The 20,826-nt window shown below is 55.6% G+C and overlaps 1 protein-coding gene across 1 annotated transcript; it reads right to left on the reverse strand.

Moving 5' to 3' along the window:
* Positions 1–842: 842 nt before the first annotated feature.
* LOC133358037 (uncharacterized PE-PGRS family protein PE_PGRS54-like) lies at positions 843–16,103 on the reverse strand. The gene is made up of 2 exons (XM_061576312.1): positions 15,553–16,103; positions 843–9,085 (listed from the first exon to the last, which is right to left on the reverse strand). Exon 2 carries the CDS (start codon positions 9,033–9,035, stop codon positions 3,354–3,356), a length of 5,682 nt encoding a protein of 1,893 aa, XP_061432296.1. The 5' UTR covers positions 9,036–9,085; positions 15,553–16,103; the 3' UTR covers positions 843–3,353.
* Positions 16,104–20,826: the final 4,723 nt, after the last annotated feature.

Here is a 20,826-nt window from a genome sequence, read left to right on the forward strand (position 1 = left end):
TTTAATTTAACTTGGAGGAACAAGTAGCAGTACGGCAGCCTTGAAACAAAGATTACAATATATGGGGCGGACATTATGAACAACCAGTTCTGAAAAGTGCCAAGTCATTTATGGCCTTCCAAATGCAAGAATAATTGACACATCAGGCAGCCAGTGTAGTAGTGTAACATCCAAACACGTCCATGACTACGAACGCGTAAAAAAAACCCTCCTCCATGAGTAACGATGCTTAATTCCAGGCCCAATGTTACGTAGCACTTTGCACGCCTTTATTTCTCGCGTGACCTCCACGGTGCAAAAGGCAACGTCCGTGCAAAACCACGAGTGCCGCTTTGCTCACCTGACAAGCGCGCTTGGCAAACTCCCGGCCAGAGGAAAATTGTCTCAAGCGCCGCGGCGCGCACTGCTTCTGCCACCCGATGCGACGGTCACGTTCCCAATTGCAATCGACGGTTGACGGAAACGGAACAAAAACTACATCGCGTTTCACGACACGATGAACATCAAATCCAAAGTCCGCGTACTCCTTCTACAGGAGGCGCACGCGCCAGGCTCGCTCGCGCAGGACACCCACTTCAGGACACCCACCTCGCGTAGGATACTCTCGCACGCAGGACGCTGGCCCACGCATGACGCACACGCAGGACGCATGCTCACGCTCGACACACGCTCGACGCAAGCTCACGGTAGACGCCCACGCCGCAGGACGCCCACGGGACAGCCCTCACCGAGGGCTCCACAGAGGGAAACCTCGCACACAGCCCTCGGCCTCAGGCCCCGGCCGAAGCGGTGGGGCCCGTGCGTCGACGCCGCACAAGCAAACCCAGGCACCCGTCAGCAGGGAGAGCACAGCAAAGCCTTTTATTATTAGTTTAGGGGGGTGTATTTTTTTTTTCCTCTTTTAATACAGACTTTATGCAATCATGTACAAGTAAAAAAAAAATGCACACAGTTAAGCTCACTTCAGTAAGAGCCACGTGGAACGGAGCTGGTTGGTCAACGTTCACCGGTGCGGTCGCGGTGAATTTGCCGTCGCGCCTTTGCCATGAGAGGAAGACTCCGCATCACATCCCCCCCCCCCTCCTCCCCCCCCAGCCGTCACTCACAAACCCTCCAGCGGCACGCGTCTCTTACGCGACAATGAAATAAAAAAAACACAACCGCACCTTCTAAATCCTTGTAAATACTATCCGCTGTTAAAACGTACACTCGTTTAACATCTCTCCCAATGCTACAATAAGGGTTGGGTTCCCCCAGCAAAGAACTCGTCTGGTCAGGCAAGGTGTCAAAGGGGGGGGGGGCAAAACATGAGGTTATGGAGGGCTTCATGTCCCCCACGTTTGCCGCTGGGACGATGACGCACAACAAATCCCTCATCATCACTGGCAGAGACGGGAATACAGTGTCCAAAACGCGAGCACGCACGCACACACACACGCGAGCTGGGGAAATAAAAACGCAGAGAAGTACAAAAACTCGACAACAACAAAATAATCAACGAAAGGGAAACGATTACACAGTTTAAATTAGAGAGAAAGAAAAACATCGTCAAAACACGGCGAGAAACGAGAGCCTTGTAGTGTCAAGCTGCCCGTAGGTCAACACGGACAGCAATTGGCATCATCACCACTCGTCAACCAGACCGGGGGGGGGGGGGGGGCGACAGCGTTCGACAACTCGTAAATGGCGCGCGGTCGCACAGTCGGCCACACAACATACGCGCAACCTGTAACAAACGCTCATGGGGGGGGGGGGGGGGGGGGGGCAGTACGCATAATTTGGTGTGTCAAAACTCACACGATTCACATTCCACAAGGGCGCGACAATTCAAACGCGCAGGACGTCTTTCACTTGATCATCGTTCGTCGTGGCGCGCCGCCACCCGTCGCGTTCGCTCGACGCGCGCAGGATGTGAACACAGTGACATCACACGGAGGGAGGCTCGACGCGTCATCGCAGATCGCCGGCTGTGGCCACGGCGGCAGCGCCTTCCCGATCACCACGGCGGTTAGGGCTCGTACGGAAACTCTTCCCAGCACAAAGACAGTCCCCCACCCCCCTGACAGCCTGAACGGACTGTTGGGGCAAGTGCTGTTAGCGAGCTCCTATGAAAGCCGGCACGGTACAACGAGTGGGAGTCCACACCACCACCACCACGCCCGCCTTTGTCTCTCCAGTGGCGATGATCTTACATACCGCAACAGGTAGTCATTTGAGGCCGAGTCGACCTAGGTGAGACCCAGGACCGGTTGAGATAATCGTCACTCGTGTTGGCCGTGAGCGGGAATTGAACTCGGGTCACTGGGTTCGTAGCGCAGCGCGCGAACCACTACACTATCGCTCCACCACTGCCGCTCTGTCTTTGCCCAACGCACGCACTCACACGCACGTACACATGCACGTACACACGCACGTACACACGCACGTCCGCTGCAGGGCCACCTCACACATGGCAACACGTCATGATCCGTTCCGACGTCGACACTCGAAAACCGTCAGAAGCAAACTGCAGATTCATATAAAACGCCAAGGACATCTGTGTTCATCCACATTAAGACTTTCGCAAGATGATCCAATGACCAGGCCTCATGGCAGACCACAAGGCATTCACACTGCACTTTTCAATGCACACACACACACACAACCTCCACTCACAGCTGTGCGAAGAGAACCTCCGATTCCTCCGCACCTTCAATTCCCCGCACCTCCGCTGAGCACGGCTGGCTACGTACGGCGCGAAAGAAGTTCAACATACATACATACAAAACGGCCTAAATTATACCCGTGAGGAGGTGAGACGTGACACAGGGTGGGGGGGGGGTGGGGGGAGAAGAGGGCAAAGGGGAGGGGGGACACACACAGGGTACGGTGGTGCCAGCACCGTGGACTCGGGTCCAAACACGCCCTCGCTCTGCACACATCGCTCCGCTACCTCGCCGGCACTATTCTGCCAGTCGGTTCTGGCTACACTGGAGACCACCTGAGCCCCAAACGCTGCGGCCATCAATCAGCACGAGCGCCCAACATGGCCAAAAGCACACACTCGGCAGCTCTCAGAAATACAAGGAGAAAAGAAAAAGACTCAAGACTCCATGCTTACAAATCCCGCATCGCTCACCTCGACCTATGGGACTATGCTCATCATAATTGCAAACCTATGTTATTATTACGCGTGGAACGCAGGCAGAATTCATTAACCCCACGGTGAACGGCAGGCTTCCCCCACTTCCATTCCGCGGGGGGGGGGGGGGGACAAGCAATTGCTTTGACGGTTGCCGTGGCGACACCTCGTACGCCCCTGCTGCCCCTACTGCCCCTACTGCCGGGTGGCGACGGTGGGACGGAGACGCCGACTACACCAGACAGAGCCGCACCTTGCGCACGCCAATCGGCCGCTCGTTCAACTCCTTCACGGCTGCCATGGCCTCACCGGTCGTTTCAAAGGAGACGAGAGCGCTTCCCGGCACCTGCATGTTCACCGATTCGGGGATCACGCGGTAGCCATAGAAGAAGTCCAGGATCTCGCTCTGGTTCACGACGCGCGGCAGGTTTTTGAGTCTCACGATGCCACGAGGCTGGGGGACCCCACCCATGCCAGGGCCACTGGGCCTATCTGGCGGCCCCGCATCCTGGCTCGCCTTGCAGAACGGGGCTCCCCCGTGACTGCCAGCAAAGCCTTCCGATAAGTTCACATTACTGCCGCTGTTGCCGCCGCCGCCGCCACCACCACCGCCGCCCCCACCGCCGCCTCCACCGCTACCACCCCCGCCGAGTGGCCCGCCAAAGTTTTTGCCAAATACACCCGCACTATCGCCGGGTGGGAAAAGAGGAGGTCTTGACATGAAGGGAGGGAGCGGAGGAGGAGGACCCCGGAAATTAGGGCCGCAGAATGGAGGGGGCCCAGTCATAGGGGGTCTGGGGCCCCCTGGGAAAAATCCTCTGTCTGGGAATCCCCCGGGTCCGACAGCGGCAGCTGCCCCGGGCTTTCTGTCGGGGCCCTGACCCTCCTGCTGCTTTTCCGGCCCTGTCGCCTTCCCCTCCGTGCCAGGGTTTGCCTTTAAGGCCAGCATCTCGGCATGGCTCACCACCCTGATGATGGCCTCCCGGCCCCCAATCAGGCTGCGGTTGAGAGTTGTGGCCTTGCCGGCTGCCTCCATGCTGCGGAACTGCAGCATGGCCTGCCCAATGGTCTCTCCGTTCTTGTCGCGCAGAATCTGAATGCCCTCATCCGACAGATCGTGCCCTTTGAAGAAACACATCAGGTCGTCTTTGGTGGCGCTGCAAGGGATATTGCTCAGGTGCAGGTAGTAGCACATGCTGGTCTCGCTAGGGACCGGCTCGGGCTTCTTGGGCTCTAGGCGTTCGCCACCGCCGCCACCGCCGCCGCCGCCACCACCGCCACCACCACCGCCCTTCTCTTTCATCTTCTCCCCGTGGAGCCTCTCAAGGAACCACTTCTGGATGGGCCGCACGGTCAGGAAATTGTTGCCCACGTAGGACTTGTCGCGACGCAAGATAGAGCGCATGTCGTAGTCCGATTTGCACTCCACGCACGCCTTCACCGTGCCGCCCTCAGGCACCAGGATGAGGCTCTCTTCCCGAATCTCCTGCCGGCCGAGGAACTTGAGCACCGTGAACTTGTCGGCGTTCAAGGGGAAGCCTCGGATCTGCACGCAGAGCTCGTGCTCATTGGGCGAGGGGGAGCGATCCCTGCACGGGGAGCGTGAGCGCCCCTTCTTGGGGGAGTGGGACGGCGACCGCGAGCACGGGCGCTTGAGCTCGCGGCCCATCGGCAGGTGCAGCAGCGGGGCCGGCGCTCCCGTCTGCGCCTCCTTCTGCGGCGGCTCGGGCCCGCCGAAGTTCTTGGCGGCGCACAGCCACTCGCGCTCGGTCGCCGGGTGCACCTCCACGGGCTTGTTCACCATGCGCTGCTGGTGCCGCTTCATGCCCTCGATTGCGTCGCGCGTGCGGTGGAACTTGACGAAGCCGTCTCCCGTGGAGCGGAACGAGTCCCCGTCGTGCCCAAGCACGACGCCGTCCACCGCCAGCCCCGCAAAGAAGTCGAGCACGTGCTGCCTGGTGACCCAGAAGGGCAGCCCCACGAGACGCACGTAAAGGTCGTCCGCATTTATCGGAGGCAAGGGGCTCAGCGTGCCCACCCCGTCGTTGCCGGACATTAATCTGCTGCCGCGGCCACCGTCTGACAAGCTCGACAAACTGGCGCCACCTCCTTGGCCACCTCTGGCCGAGAAAGGGAAGCCGGAGGACCCCTGCTCTCCACAGCCGTAGGCCGGGCCTGGGCCGGCGAAACGCGGATCGCCAAACAGCGCCCCCGCAGCGCCGGGAGGCATGGGCTGGCCGAGCAAAGAGCCAGAAACACCGGTGGAAGGAAGGCCCCTGACGGGCGGCGGCTCCAGGCCGGGCCTTAGGAGGGACGGTGCCGATCCAGGACCTCGCCCCGGGCCGGGGAATCCCCCGACGGGGCTCGGCAAGTTGTCCTCAAAGCGAGACACGCGGCCGCTTCCGCCGTGATTCGAAGCCGACCTGCCTCCAGAATGACCGGAGCTGCCCAGCCCACTGCTCGGACTGCCCATAGAAGAAGCGTGGAATCCCATACTAGGGCCTGTGTTCTGCACGGAGCCACCGAAGCCTGCACCGCCACCGCCACTAACAGCCGGGCCACCCATCGGAGGAAGCCTCTGTCCCATACCAGGGCCGCTGCTAAGAGAACTAGAGAAGCCCATGCCGGAGATGCCTTGACCCAAGCCCGGGCCGCTCGGGGTCGAGCTGGAATTGTAATTCCTGCTGGGTCCACCCTGACTCATCGAACTGCCACTGCCCAAAGAGGAACTTCCAAAACCCATGCTGGACCCACCAGTGGAAGGAGAGCCACCGTGGCCTAAACTAAGACCACTACTCGAAGGAGAGTTACCGAATCCCATGCTCGAACCTCGTAGACCCTTGTCACTGGTGTCTATGTTAAATCCACTATAACCCATATTTGAGCCACCTTGATTTAAGCCGGGCGGTCCACTCCGACTCATGCTGGGTAAGCCAGAACCCAAACCTGAGCCACCAGGACCAAAACTGGAACCACTACGGCTCATGCCGGGACCACCAGGACCCATGCCGGAACCACCAGGCCCCATGCCGGACCCACCAGAGCCCATGCCGGAACCACCAGAGCCCATATTGGAACCACCAGGACCCATATTGGACCCACCAGGACCCATATTGGAACCACCAGGGCCCATATTGGAACCACCAGGGCCCATATTGGAACCACCAGGACCCATATTGGAACCACCAGGACCCATATTGGACCCACCAGGGCCCATGCCGGACCCACCAGGACCCATATTGGAACCACCAGGACCCATATTGGAACCACCAGGACCCATATTGGACCCACCAGGACCCATATTGGAACCACCAGGGCCCATATTGGAACCACCAGGACCCATATTGGATCCACCTGGACCCATATTGGAACCACCAGGGCCCATATTGGAACCACTAAGACCCATATTGGATCCACCTGGACCCATATTGGAACCACCAGGACCCATGCTGGAACGACCAGGGCCCATATTTGAACCACCAGGGCCCATATTGGAACCACCAGGGCCCATATTGGAACCACCAGGACCCATATTTGATCCACCAGGACCCATATTGGAACCACCAGGACCCATATTGGAACCACCAGGGCCCATATTGGAACCACCAGGACCCATATTGGAACCACCAGGACCCATATTGGAACCACCAGGGCCCATATTGGACCCACCTGGACCCACATTGGAACCACCAGGACCCATATTGGAACCACCAGGGCCCATATTGGAACCACTAAGACCCATATTGGATCCACTAGGACCCATGCTGGAACGACCAGGGCCCATATTGGACCCACCTGGACCCATATTGGACCCACCTGGACCCATATTGGAACCACCAGGACCCATATTGGAACCGCCAGGGCCCATGCTGGAACCGCCGGGGCCCATACTAGAACCCATACCAGGTCCACCAGGACCCATACTCAGACCACCAGGGCCCATTCCAGAAAAACTACGATCCATACTAGACCCACTCCGCCCCATTCCAGAATCACTAAGACCCATGCCAGGTCGCATACCTGGACCCAAACCAGAAGAACCAAGGCTCAGACCAGGACCACCAGAACCCAAACTGGATCCCATGCTAGTACCACCAGAACCCATACCAGAACCCATACTGGAACCCATACCAGAACCCATACCAGAACCCATACCAGGACCACCAGGACCTGTACTGGAACCACCGAGGTTCATAGAGCCACTAGGACCTGTATTTGTACCACCAAAGTTCATATCAGAACCACCAGGACGCAAATTGGAACCACTGTGGCCCACCCCATGACCACCAGGACCCATACTAGAACCACCAAGGCCCATGCCATGACTACCAGAACCCATGCTGGAACCCATATTGGAACTCATACCAGGACCACCTGGGCCCATACTGGAACCCATAGATGGTCCACTCGGTCCTAAACCAGAACCACCAAGGCCCATGCCAGGACCCATACTGGAACCCAGACCAGGACCGCCAGGACCCATACCCGAATGACTGCGATTACTGCTGGAACTGCCAGAACCAAGATTCAGGTTGGGGTCATTTTGCCCAGAGCTGCTAAAGCCCATGGACGACCCGCTGAGGCCAGAGCTGCCGTAGCCCATGGAGCCACCGCCAGAGGCTCCTCCGCTGAAGCTAGAGCTCTTGCTGTAGCCACTACCGGATGAGCCGGAGGAACCACCAGCGCCGGAGTGGGAGAAACCCGAGGACCCGTAGAGTCCTCCCCCCGCGTAACCGGTGCTGCCTCCTGACATCCCAAAGCCTTTACTGGGCCCATCCCCGTAGCGCGAGCCCTGGCCGTCCGTACCCCCGGTGCCACTCATGGGCATGGCTCCCAGCGATAGCGGGCCACCACCCATGTTGAACCCGGAGCTGCCGCCCGAGCCACTAGCACCGTAACCGGAGCCCGAGGAGGACCCCGTGCCATATCCGGAACTTGATGCTGAACCTAAGCCGTAGCCGGAACCTGATGACCCAAAGCCGTAGCCGGAAGATGACGACGATGACCCCATGCCATAGCCAGAACCCGACGATGATGACCCCATGCCATAGCCGGAACCTGACGATGAACCCAAGCCGTAGCCGGTACCGCCGGTGCCACTTGACATCCCGGAGCCGCCCGTAGCCATGCCGGAGCCGTTCACTTTGCGGCTAATGCCGTCGCCCCCCAGGGGGGCCATGGGGGGCATGGGAGGGGGGCCGCTGGACATGGGGGGTGGGGGCCTGTTCGACATGGGGGGAGGGAGAGAGGGCATGAAGGGGGCGGGGGGAAACGGGGGCCCAGGGGGTAGCGGAGGGGGGGGAACATTGAAACCTGACGGGGCCGAGAAAGGCGACTGGTTAGGGGGCGGCATGTTGGCACCCATAACACCCCCTGGCATGCTGGGGTTCACTGCTTTGTCCGTCATTGGGGGAGGGGGGCCCCCTCCGACCCCAACCCCCGGGGGGGGCATGGCAGAGCCCATAACGGACTGCGGAGGCGTCATCGTGCCGACGCGGGGCATCCCTCCTCCCACGCCCCCCCCGCCCCCCCCGACCCCCCCACCGCCGCCGCCGCCGCCACCGCCACCACCGCCGCCACCACCACCGACGGGCCGTCCGCCGCCGGGACCTGGGTCACTACCCCCCACCGAGCTGCCCACTTCGTATCGGCGCCGACTCTGCTCGATCACATTCTGCATCTCGCTCTTGCTGCTGAGCAGCAGCGAGATCTTGGAGGTCTTGATGGAGCCGCCGTTGCGCATCATGCCGAGGCGCGCGTCCTCGTCCGTGGCGAACATGATGAAGGCCTCGCCCTGCTCGCCGCCCACGATGTGCACACCGCCGTCCGGGATGCTGAGCCCCGAGAAGAACTGGCGGATGTCCATCGTGCCGGCCACCATGGGCAAGCCCTGAAGGCGAATCACCACCGCCATGGCGCTCTGTCTCTCGCGCGCCCGCCCGGCCTGCCAGTCGACTCGCACACCTGCAGCGGCAAGAACGACACACGCACGCACCACGCACGTAAGCGGCGGTGGAGGAAGCGCTTGGTGGTGGGGGGTGGAGGGGGTGAGAGACGGGCGAGGCCTGCCGGCGTCGCTCCCACCACGCGCGGTGATACGGGAACGATCGCAACCTTTATCAGAATATGATTCACCCTGGAGAAATCCGATGAGCTACGAAGCACCTTTTTTCACACCGACACTGAAACGCGCGGCACAACATACGAGTCGGCTGTGGTCAGCGTTGACCGTCGCCGTGCTTAAGGAGGCACCTTTAATTCGCGTGACAATTCGCCGAGAAGGCGCCATCGCTCCTGCTGATTGGCACACCCCCCCCCCTCTCCCCGCTGGAGGGTGTGCAGTGGCATCGACCATGTGCCTCTCATGTAAACATGCGGGACTCGTGAACAACCACTGTGGCAACACTGCCGTTGTTCGTCAGCCAGGCGGTGGCGGCTATGCATGTGAACTGTGGCAAGGGTCGGTGGGGATCATCGCACACACGTCGCTGTGAAACTCTTTCCGAGGGCGTCGAGGAGGTGCCATATCCTGGCTCAACCAGCAGAAGGCAGCACAGCAAGTAGGACTGTTTCCATCTGTACGGAGATTGAGTGCTGCCCTAATTGGCGGGTGTGGGTTTTCTCCAGGTGCACCTGTTCCTCCCATATGTAAACATGCATTAACGGACTGAAAAACATTTAAAAAAAACAATACAGGACCCGCCTGAAAGAGTCCTACTGCTCAGCATGGCTCTCCTGGATAAATAAGTAATTCGTAACATTACTAAGTGTTCTTGCAAAAACCGTACACGCGGCACGGCAAATCCAGCACACGGCCTCACGGCGCAACTCTGCACAATGAGAAATTTGTGTCACACCGGCACCGAGCGAAGCAACATTCAGCAGTTCCACCGATGATTCGACGCTGTAAACCTTTTTCACTTCATTACAAGGCAGCACCGCATGCGAAATGCGTTTCGCGAAATGTCAGCATGCAGTACTTTCTGCACAGCGATACAATGCGATTACATTACAGAACACAACACAATAATGCACGAGTTCAAATAAACGTGCCACCACCACCTTTGTAACATCTTCAACACGGCCTCGTGGCGGACAAAAAGTCTTGTTCTTTAAAAGGACACTGCTCGTTCCGATGCGTTCTTGCCAAGTCACAAAAGTCACAGCAGGAGGAGACTCACTCTCAAGAAGGTCCTTTGCCCAAAACAACCGGCTGCTTTTAGCCAGTGATCATGATGAGCATGGCGAGTTGTTAAATGTTGACTTGCACGCTACCGCAAAGACAACTTCAACTTGAATTTTACACTTTGCGCATTGCGCGAGACAGTACGTATGGCTCGTGAACGCAGGCTTCAGCGACGGCTGGAGGCAAGTAGACTAAGTTGACTGGGCCACCGATTGAGAATGGCGAATAACAGCGATGCCCGCGAGAGTCCTGCAGGAGAAAGCAAGTGGATCAAAGCCGAGGAAAAGACCACCACACAAGGTGGACAGAAAGGATTGGTGACCCAGGAGATGAGGAATCGCCGTGGAGGGTGTGAATGACCAGCGGCGATATTGCAGAGTCCGTGTAGATTTGTATTGATTCCCACACCCGGATTAAGGATTCGGGGTAAACGGGAGAAATGTGTGTTTTGTATCAAGAAGTGTTGGGCTTCTACGTTATGCTGGGCCCCTTCTTCTGGGCGGTGACGTGGCTAGCAGCAGCCGATTAGCACCTGTCAGAGGTTCAGGGTTCAAATGCAGTAGTCTCACCGGATCAATACTGGAGAGATTACCCGCTTCATACAGTGAACATTCAAGATCCTGTGACGTCTTTCGCCAAGTGGCGGTCCGTAGCGTGCCGGGAAATGTACTCTATTTGAATAACAAAGCAAACACCGCCTCTCGACTGCCAAAACTTGGCAGGACCCTCTTGACAAAAGAGTCACGAGACTCAGCGAGGCTTTCCAGGGTAAATGAGCGCAACAATAATAATGATGACATCTCCACCCCCTACGTGCGGGATGTGGCCACCACCGAGGCTTAAAGCAGACGCACGGCGCTGATCCCAGCTTTGTCAACACCACGGGAAGCCGGTAGAATGCGCTCTGCTAGCAAGCAGAGCTCCACTGTAATGGGAGGACAGCACACGTCACGGATTCGCACGGTGCGAGAAAAGTTCATTTTACATCACACATCCACCCTCCCCATTACACAGAGGCAGAGCCAGAAGCAGCAGCGGCTGCCTCGCAGTAACATGCACTTTCGCCTAAACACCTCGAATAAAGGCGCATGGCGAATAAACAGCCGTGGAGGTAAACGGCAGCTTGTACTCCGTCAAACACGTCATCCCAAACGCATAGCTGTCAACCAGACTTCTTCACCCTATTCATTGCGGGTTGGTGAATGTGGGGATGAATGGCCATGGAGGCACAGCTGGTGCATCTGCCCATACTCGTCAATCCGTTATCAATTCCTACCTTCTAGATTTTAAGTTTTCGTGACTACAAGGATCCATACTCGTTGGTTTTTTCGGTAAAGTCACGAAGGTGAAAACAAAATAAAACAACTAAATGAAATCACGACGTTTCGGAAGCAACACAAGCATCCGTCATCAGGTGTTAATGTACGCTACAGTCATTTTGCTGGAGCAGTCACACCTGAGGACGGATGCTTGTGTTGCTTCCGAAACGTCGTGATTTAATTTAGTTCTTTTATTTTCATTTTATTGTTTTCACCTACGTGACATTACCGAAAAAAAGAGCATAATTCCTACCTTATTACAGACCAATTCAGACCTTATTGGTCACCCCGTACTCCTTATAAACATCAACGTTCATCCTATACACTACACTATACACTACACTATACACTACTATACATACCTGTCAAGCCTTTATCAGTGCCCTACCTTATTACAGACCAATTCAGACCTTATTGGTCACCCCGTACTCCTTATAAACATCAACGTTCATCCTATACACTACACTATACACTACACTATACACTACTATACATACCTGTCAAGCCTTTATCAGTGCCCTACCTTATTACAGACCAATTGTGACCTTATTGGTCACCCCGTACCCCTTATTAATCTCAACGTTCATCTCCTACAAAGTCCCATCACTAACGGTTGTACGCTGTATGGACCTGAAAACTAAACCGTATGGGTTGACAGGTATGCACACGTCTTATTATAATTATCGTTCATTATTGTTACCCTTGTTAACCCGGTGGAAGCCTCACCGACTCATTTTTAGGATGCTCACGCAAAGTTTTCACGATGATGCTAAGCATACTTCCATATTTGAGCTCATTTGGACCAAGAATCCGGAAACACATTGGCCTCCCATTGCTAATAACATCACGTGATCTTCAACATACTCTTAGTTCTTACGGTAAAGTCACGTAGGTAAAAAATGAAATTAAAATTAATAAAAAAAAAATCACGAAGTTTCGGAGGCAACACAAGCTTCCGTCTTCAGGTGAAACTGTCACAGCAAAAAATCTGTACAGATTTTCTGTACAGATTTTTTTTTTTACAGATTTTCTGTACAGATTTTTTGCTGTGACAGTTTCACCTGAAGACGGAAGCTTGTGTCGCCTCCGAAACTTCATGATTATTTTTTATTAATTTTAATTAAATTTTTTACCTACGTGACTTTACCGAAAGAACTAAGAGTATGAATCCTTGCAGTCACGAATGCTTCAAATCCAGAAGTGATCTTTAACGTCAAGTGTGATACAAGATGGCGTGGAGCAGTGTTATTACGGTTAATACGCTCACTGCGGCGTTAATTAGGGCGGCCCGGAGTTGAACCGTGAACCTCTGCATCAAGTGGGTGGCGGTGCTACCGCTAGACCATGTCCATCACCCGTTATTCATCACGATTCAATTCAAGGTTTTATCATCTCTCACCCTCTCAGAAATGTCTGGTTAAACACTGATGTGACAATGAACTATAATTAAAGGTGTAAATGGCAACAGTTTAAAGCTCAACACTGAACAAATCGCCCGATGATGCTTGATGTAATTACCAGCAAAACGTCATATTTAAATTGTGAATGTTGTTGACTTACTCTCCAACACAATGGTGGGCTGAAATAGTAACCAAGTGGCACGTTTTGTTTACACGACAAACCTTACTGGCTGTGTCGGGTGGTGGAGGGTTATACTTAGGCGACCCAACCCAAAAACCTTTATTATGAATATTGGTCGTGAAAGCCTACATGATAAACTGACTTAACAAACCGCACTGGCGTCAATGATCCTGGCATCGCATCCCAAGCAATGAGAAGGCTCCGACTTGCCAATAATATTTTTTTATCGCATCTCTGCCAGTAAAATAACGTTTCACTTAAACGTAGATATCAAATGACAGCAATAAAGAGTTATGTTGGAACTACTGGAGGCCTGTGGAATGTCATAAACCAAAATGATCCCCCTCCACAGCGAGAGCTTTAACCGCAAGAACTCATACAGGCGCACGCTGTCAAGTGCTGTCTGGCACTGGTGGCCTGTTTCAAATGGGCACCCGCCGACTGTTATCACGATCTACAGACAGCGCAGCAGCAGCGGCGGCGGCGGCATTTCCTTTGCAAGTTCACGACTCGTGACGGGACCCAACGCAATTTTCTAGAAAGCTCCCGCGGCGCACGTACAGCCCAAACCCGGCAACGTTGAAAATATTCCTTCGGGGAGATAGACAGCCGGTGTCGCATCACTCGAAAAAAATATTATTAAGAATGAGGAGCATCTAAGGCACCAGCTAAATAGAGAGAAAGAGACTACAGCGCCATCTTGTTCAAGGAGCACCTCATCCGAGCCGAAGACAAAACATGTACAAGGAGCTCGGCGACAAAGCTACGGCGCTCTTGGAAAGCCTCCGCCCACCCAACGATTTAAACAACGCAACGTGAATTCAAACAGAACCCACACATCTTTCGTGTAAACATCGGCCTCAATGGGATGGGCAGGACCAACGCCCATAAGCACTCGGGCACCAATTCCGGTTGTTAAAGACACCGGGACCAGTGACAAACGGACAGGCAAGGAAGATCTTCGAACAGATGAAGTGGTGGACAAGGCAATGCTTTGCTACAGGCAGTTTAGCAGTGTACAGCTGTAGTGAGGGGAAGGGAAAAACCCAGGCACAGGACATCACATGCTCAAACCCGCACCGGTGCAATACCAACACACAACCAACATAGACCCCTCCTCATGAAGGGCATTTGTTGAATTCCTTAAATTGAGGGGGAAAGCCGAACACTGGGAGACATCTGCCTAGGCTCTGCTCAAAATGTTGCTGTCAATGTATGTGTGCTTAACTTCTTTCGCACCGTACGTAGCCAACCGTTTTCACCGGAGGTACGGGTCAACTGACCGAGCTAAGACCATGAGTTTTACTCTGCCAAACATATGGGTGCCAAGGTGGGGCAAGTACTAAAACTTGCGCATTACAGCAAGAAGGACCTGTTTGAATCCTGACTCAAGTGTCATTCCGTGTGGAGTTTCTGTGTTCTCTTCCCGTTCCGCATGGGTCTCCGGTTTTTCCTCCCATAGCTTAAAAAAACAACAAATAATGCAACCGTGTTTGGCCAAAACATCCCAATGCTGAACAATTACCTGCCAGTCACTCAACAGGGATTACACATCGGCAACATCGACTCCTAGTGTGAAAAACCTTCGCAATGACCCTCCTGAAAAAGAGTCAGTGAGGCTTTTCTAAGCAACAGACTTAAATAAATGCACATAAATATGCTCCATTGAATATCATCTTAGCTGGATGACCGACCTACCAGCAACCTGACATTCAAAATCCTGACGTGAAATCATTGCGTAGAGACAACACTGTGGAAGGCCCCAACTGACATGCCGCACTTCATATTGTCAACTGGAACCCAGAAATCAAACATCAGCTCCTATCTTGTAGATATGTAGCTATGCGGTGTCCCAGTCCGTCCAACACAAGTGTTTAGCTTGATTCATGATAAAATAGGCTTGAAAGCTCGGTCAAATGTATCATTATGGCACTCTAGAATGTAACAGCAGTTTTGTCACCGAGAGCGAGCTCTTAAAATGCATAAGGGACAGCACGCAATGCGCAGCCTAGGTGTACAAATACAGATTCTTATTCTGAGATGTATTTACCGCGGTGTATGGCATCTTTTTGATCCATGCGATGGATCACAGCCACAGTCTCGCACAAGAACCGTCTCACCAGGCCACGACCGCCGACGCGGCAAGCGCCCTCGGCGAGCACCTACTACTAACGCCGGCGTGGCGCACGAGTGCGACCGAACCCTTGGTCTCTCCTTGCGCCGGTGCCTGGGCACAAACCGCGGCAGGTAGCTGCCGATTTTGGAAGCCCCGTGGATGCGCGCGCGGCGAGTTCTGCGCGGTGTATGGAGCTGGCGTCCGTGGGAGCTGTGCTTGCGCCACTTACCTGCGAGAGCACGAGGCCACGAGAGCACGGGGGGCGTGCGACGGGGAGGAATGCTCCTTTGCTGGCTGACGCTGCCAGCCAACCTAAAGAAATTCTCTCAACAACTGCAGAGAAGAGATAAACACGACACCGTCAGCAGCAGGGCCGCCACCCGCACGGCGCTGTGCGCCAAAACCGGCAGCGCCGAAAGCCAGAGATTAAAAAGAGAATCGACACAGCTGTTACGCGAACCCACTGCCCCGCCACTCAGCGTTTACAAATCACACATGGCGACCCAGAACAAACCCCTCCGTGGCTCAGCGGAGATGCGAGAAAATGACAAAAATAAAATGCTGCCACACGGCCGTGCGGTGCCAAACTCGAACCTGGATAACAGTCTACATGGCGCCAAGTGGCGCGGCGCACGGAGAACGGTTGACAGATTAGGCCACATTGACTGCACACGCGCGCACATCGGTTTACGTCCCAAGGTCAGCGCCAAGGGGCGACGTGGACACAGCACGCACGACCGCCCGCAAGGGCGCGAGCCCCAGCCTTCGCGAGCACCACGGCCTACTCGAGCGAGCGAGCAATGTCGCCCACCACTGCCCACCACTCTCACTACCCCCCCACCCCTGTCGCTTTGGTACCAAGCGCAGCAGCGTCTCTGCCTCTCTGCCCTATGGCTTCCAAGTGTGAGTGGGGCGCCCAGAACACCTCAACAAGAACCTACGCGACATCGCACAATCAACGCAAAGTAATGGTCGGGAAAAACAAGGGCAATCATCGGCAGTCACATCGCAGCAATTTCTTCACTTGGTTCACCATGAGGGAGCTAATTTGTTGTTGAATACACCGCGCTTCAAACCAACCTGCTCTTCCACACACATCATCATTATAATAACGGCAATAATGCCCCCGAGTTCATCATTGGCCAGGTCGCTCGGAGGCAGAGCGAGCGGCTCGCAACTGAAAGGTTGCGCGTTCATATCCTGTTTGGGTCGGCGGGGGGGGAAAGTGACTTGGTCCATCACCCCTCCGGGGTAGTAAAAATAGGTACCACTTGGAGAGGAATAGAATAGCCCCCGCCATAAGAATGTGGAATTTCTGCCACGGGTTAAGGGCTGTAAATGAGAATTAAGCATTGACTTTACCGAAAGAACCTAGAATATGAATCCCTGCAGTCACAAAAGCTTTAAATCGAAATTTACTATCATCACGATTTAATGTTTTGAATCCACTACACGTGGTGTCATTACATCTCTGCAAATCCTCACTGACTATCAACAATATCTTGTACAAGACGGCCCCTGCATCGTTTGGTTTTGACGCATTGTGTTCACGAGCAGTGTGGCTTTGCGCGGGGCAGAAACTGGAGAAGTTGGAAAAAATCCACACGCGAGGGGGATGGCGACGGTCAACGCTCGCCACAGACCGCCCGAAAGCCCACGCGGTTCAGCAGGGACCAAGGTTCTTAGAGCTGAAGGACAGCATTTGTGAACACAGGACGAGCAAAATGTAGACACAGCAAGCCCGAGCGCCAGGAAATATGGAATCACGCTGGCCACTCTACGCAGGTGTAGGGGTTATTACGGGAGAAACGGCGGACAACAAACACAGGGCTGTCGGCACTCACATACACGGGGGGTCACACCGACGTCCGCATCAGTTATTGCCCACGCCCCCAGCCCTCGGAGGCGATCCCTATAAAAGGTGGAACCCAAAGAGCTCGAGGCAGTTCGACACGAAGCTGACCAGTGAAGATCCAAGACTCGGAGATTAGGCCCTGGGACTCCCCGGTCTCGCCGTCCTTATAAGGGCCGAGCCGGGTAAGCCAGTGGCGCGGCCCAAGAGCTTCCAGACCGCTGCCCTTATCAGGGCAAGGCTGGTTAGCTGGTGCCGAGATCTGTGCTTGCCAGGGCCAGATCAGTCAGCCTCCCGTAGCCCAGTAGAGGAGGACTGGGGGACAGGACAGAGGGCTTAGTACTAGGGTGGGTTTCCCATAGTACGGGTGAAGGGGCCGATACCCCTTCAACTATTGTATCTGTCCCGGAGTTAATAAACAGTGTGTCTCAACTTCCTCATCGTCTCCTCATCAACTTACTACATCTGGTGTTGGAAGTGGGCCAAGCATGGATACGAGACGGAAGACTCGTGCCCAAGACCCAGGAGAGGATGACGACGAGGGAGGGGCAGTGCAAGACATCGCCGCCGACGTACCTGCACAACTGCTGCCGGCTCCGACATCGGCGGGGCCGTCGGAGAGGGCCGGGACGTCGACTGACGAGTTGGCGTTGGCTCACTCGCGGCTGGCGGAGCTCTTGTATGCAGCGGCCGCTATGCTGGAACAAATAACTCGCCTGGGGCCGGGAGGAGCGACGCGGCGGGAAGATGGACAACGCCCGCCAGAAACTCCCGCCTTTACAACAGCGGGGCGACTCGAAAATCCCGCCACGAAGACAGTAGGGGCGGAGGGAGGAGTCCCAGCTCGTCACGCGGGAGACGGTGCCCAGCCAGCAGCCGCCACGTCATCGGCGGAGGCGGGTCGCGGTGGCAGCCTATCAGGGGTTGAAACGTCACCACCAGCTGACGCCAGCACCGACCATACAGTACGGGGACGCGCTACGGATGCTGCAAGAGACGCTCCAAGAGGATCGGAGACGGAGCCGACATTCCAGCAACGCCTGCCGGCCCTACAGGTATTTGTTGCAAGCGACGGCGATTGGGGGGGGTTCCAGCGCCGGTTCTTGGCCCACCAAGAGATGGCAGGCTGGTCGGACAACGAGGCGCTGTGTGCTCTCCCGGCGTTATTGGACGGCGACGCCCTGGGCACCCTCACTGCTGCACCCAAGTCGGCACGCTCCACCATTCAGTCGGCGCTGCAGCTGCTGGCCACCGTTTATGGGCCGCCCTCCGATTGTCGCCAGCTCTTCTATGAACGGCAGAAGGGTGATAAGGAATCGCCACTCGCTTATCGCACGGCCCTGCTGTCATTGGCGAAAGACGCTTTCCCGCGTATGGATGAAGAGGGGATCGATGCGATGGTGGCCGAGAAAATTTTGCTGCTGGCTGACGATCTGGACTTCACCATCTTAGCGCAGGACGATGCGGATATGTCATCACTGCGGGCTGCAAGGCACATTCACGCCAATCTCATCTCCCAGCGGAGGAAGGCGAACAAAGCTGCTGCACGACACACCGTGGCGGCAACCTCTTCTGGAATGGAGGGAGCCTTCGCTGCGGATCGTTCTGCAGGATGGCGATCTGCCGAGCGACCGGCTCGGGACGTTCCAAGCCACCGAGACCAGCCCAAGTCCTCTGGAACGCTCGTCGTCTGCTATAATTGTGGCCTCCGGGGCCACGTGGCGTCCGGATGCCGGGCTCCTCGACAGCGCGGTGCGAGACCTGGAGCTGCGGACGGCCCTCCTCACAAGCCTTCGCAACATCCTCGGGCAAGTCATGGCACCCCACATGTTCGGCCTGCACACACACCCACTTTCCTATCACATGGTCCGATACACAATTCTCGGGGGTTGGGTGCTGGTGCGTCGGGTCGCGGCATGTCGGGGAGGGCGCTCCAACCGGGCCAATGGTCCGAGTTGGCTCACCGAGTTGTGGCTGCATCAGCGGGGTCGTCCGTTGTCGCGGGGCATATTGACGGGGTGGAGGTACGGCTATTGGTCGATACGGGAGCTTCGGCAACTATCATTTCAGATTTGATTTATAATATCCTGCCCGTTCAGAGTCGCCCGTTGCTCCCTGTCGATATACCGTTTTACGCTGCGAATGGGGGCTCGTTGGGTATTATCGGTCAAATTCGAGCGCAAATTTCGATAGGGGACATTAAACTATCTGGCCCGGTGTTCGTCTCCTCCTCGCTGGCTATTCCGTGCCTGTTGGGGACAGACTTTTTGGCCAAATTGCCCATCAAAATTCTGATTGACCAGCAATGCATCGAGCTTCCATCGGGCCGACGTATGACGTTCCTACCTGCCACCCCTGCCGTGCGTGTTGCCTGTGCTACGGTACAGGCGCTTGTTGCTCGGACGGTGCGTGTACCCCCGGGGGCACAGATGTTGGTACCCCTGCGCTTGCGTCGACCGTTCGATAAAGGAGTCTCTGACCGGGGCGTTATTTTGGGACCATCTAGAGCCGGGGTGAGTGGGCCAGATCTGGTGACGGCCCAGACTATTGTTAAAGGGGATGGGGACCCGTTTATCGCGGTCCTCAATGTCGGGACACGGACGGCAGTGGTTTCGCAAGGTACCGTGTTCGCACATGCGGTTCCGGTACCTGCGGAAACGCCGATCATTGGCCAGGTGGCCACCGATTCTCAAACGCGATTAGCCTCAGACGCTGACGAGGTTTGGCTGGATGCGTTGTGTGCTGAGTCACCTGACCTGTCTGACGCACAACGTGCTAGATTACGCGCCTTATTGCGAGAATTTTCCGACGTCTTCAGTAAACACAAATACGATATCGGATGTACCAAATTGCTACGCCACCATATTGACACCGGTGACAACGCTCCTATCCGCCAAAATCCTTTTCGGTTAAGCCCCGCCGAAAAGGATCATGTCAAATCGGCTGTAGATGACATGTTGAAATCGGACATCATTTCTCCCTCGACCAGCCCTTGGGGTGCACCCATAGTGTTGGTCAAAAAGCACGACGGGTCCCTAAGGTTCTGCGTTGATTTCCGGCGATTAAATAAGATCTCGGTGGCCGATGCTTATCCGCTTCCTCGAATGGACGAATCGCTGGATGCCCTCGCGGGATCGCGATTCTTTTCCACTTTGGATTTGCTCTCAGGATTTTGGCAACTTCCCTTGGACGACGAATCCAGGCCCAAAACAGCTTTCCGAACGCCGCACGGCCTCTTCCAATTCAATCGCTTACCCATGGGATTACACTCTGCTCCCGCGACGTTCCAGCGCCTGATGGAATTGGTCCTCGCTGGCTTGCAATGGGAGGTGTGTTTGATTTACCTGGATGACGTTATCGTATTCAGTAAGACGTTCGAGGAACACCTTGATAGGCTTCGGGCCGTCTTTCTCAAAATGCGCGCTGCTAATTTGAAATTCAAGCCACAAAAGTGCCATTTGCTGCGCGAATCTGTTAAATATTTGGGTCACATCGTCGGCCGGTCAGGTATCTCAACCGATCCCGCCAAAACGCGTTGTGTCAGCTCCTGGCCTATTCCCACCTCGGTGGGGGAGGTTAGAAGCTTCATCGGCTTTGCTTCATATTACCGCCGGTTTGTTGCGGACTTTGCTTCCATCGCTAAGCCACTAC

The sequence above is a fragment of the Lethenteron reissneri genome, chromosome 60 (genome assembly GCF_015708825.2).
Source record: "Lethenteron reissneri isolate LAM-NWPU_2019-01 chromosome 60, ASM1570882v1, whole genome shotgun sequence".
Lineage (NCBI taxonomy): Eukaryota > Metazoa > Chordata > Hyperoartia > Petromyzontiformes > Petromyzontidae > Lethenteron > Lethenteron reissneri.

What these genes read in the sequence shown, in the direction of transcription:
- LOC133358037 (XM_061576312.1), bottom strand. Translation starts at nt 9,035, where the DNA reads ATGGCGGTGGTGATTCGCCTTCAGGGCTTGCCCATGGTGGCCGGCACG.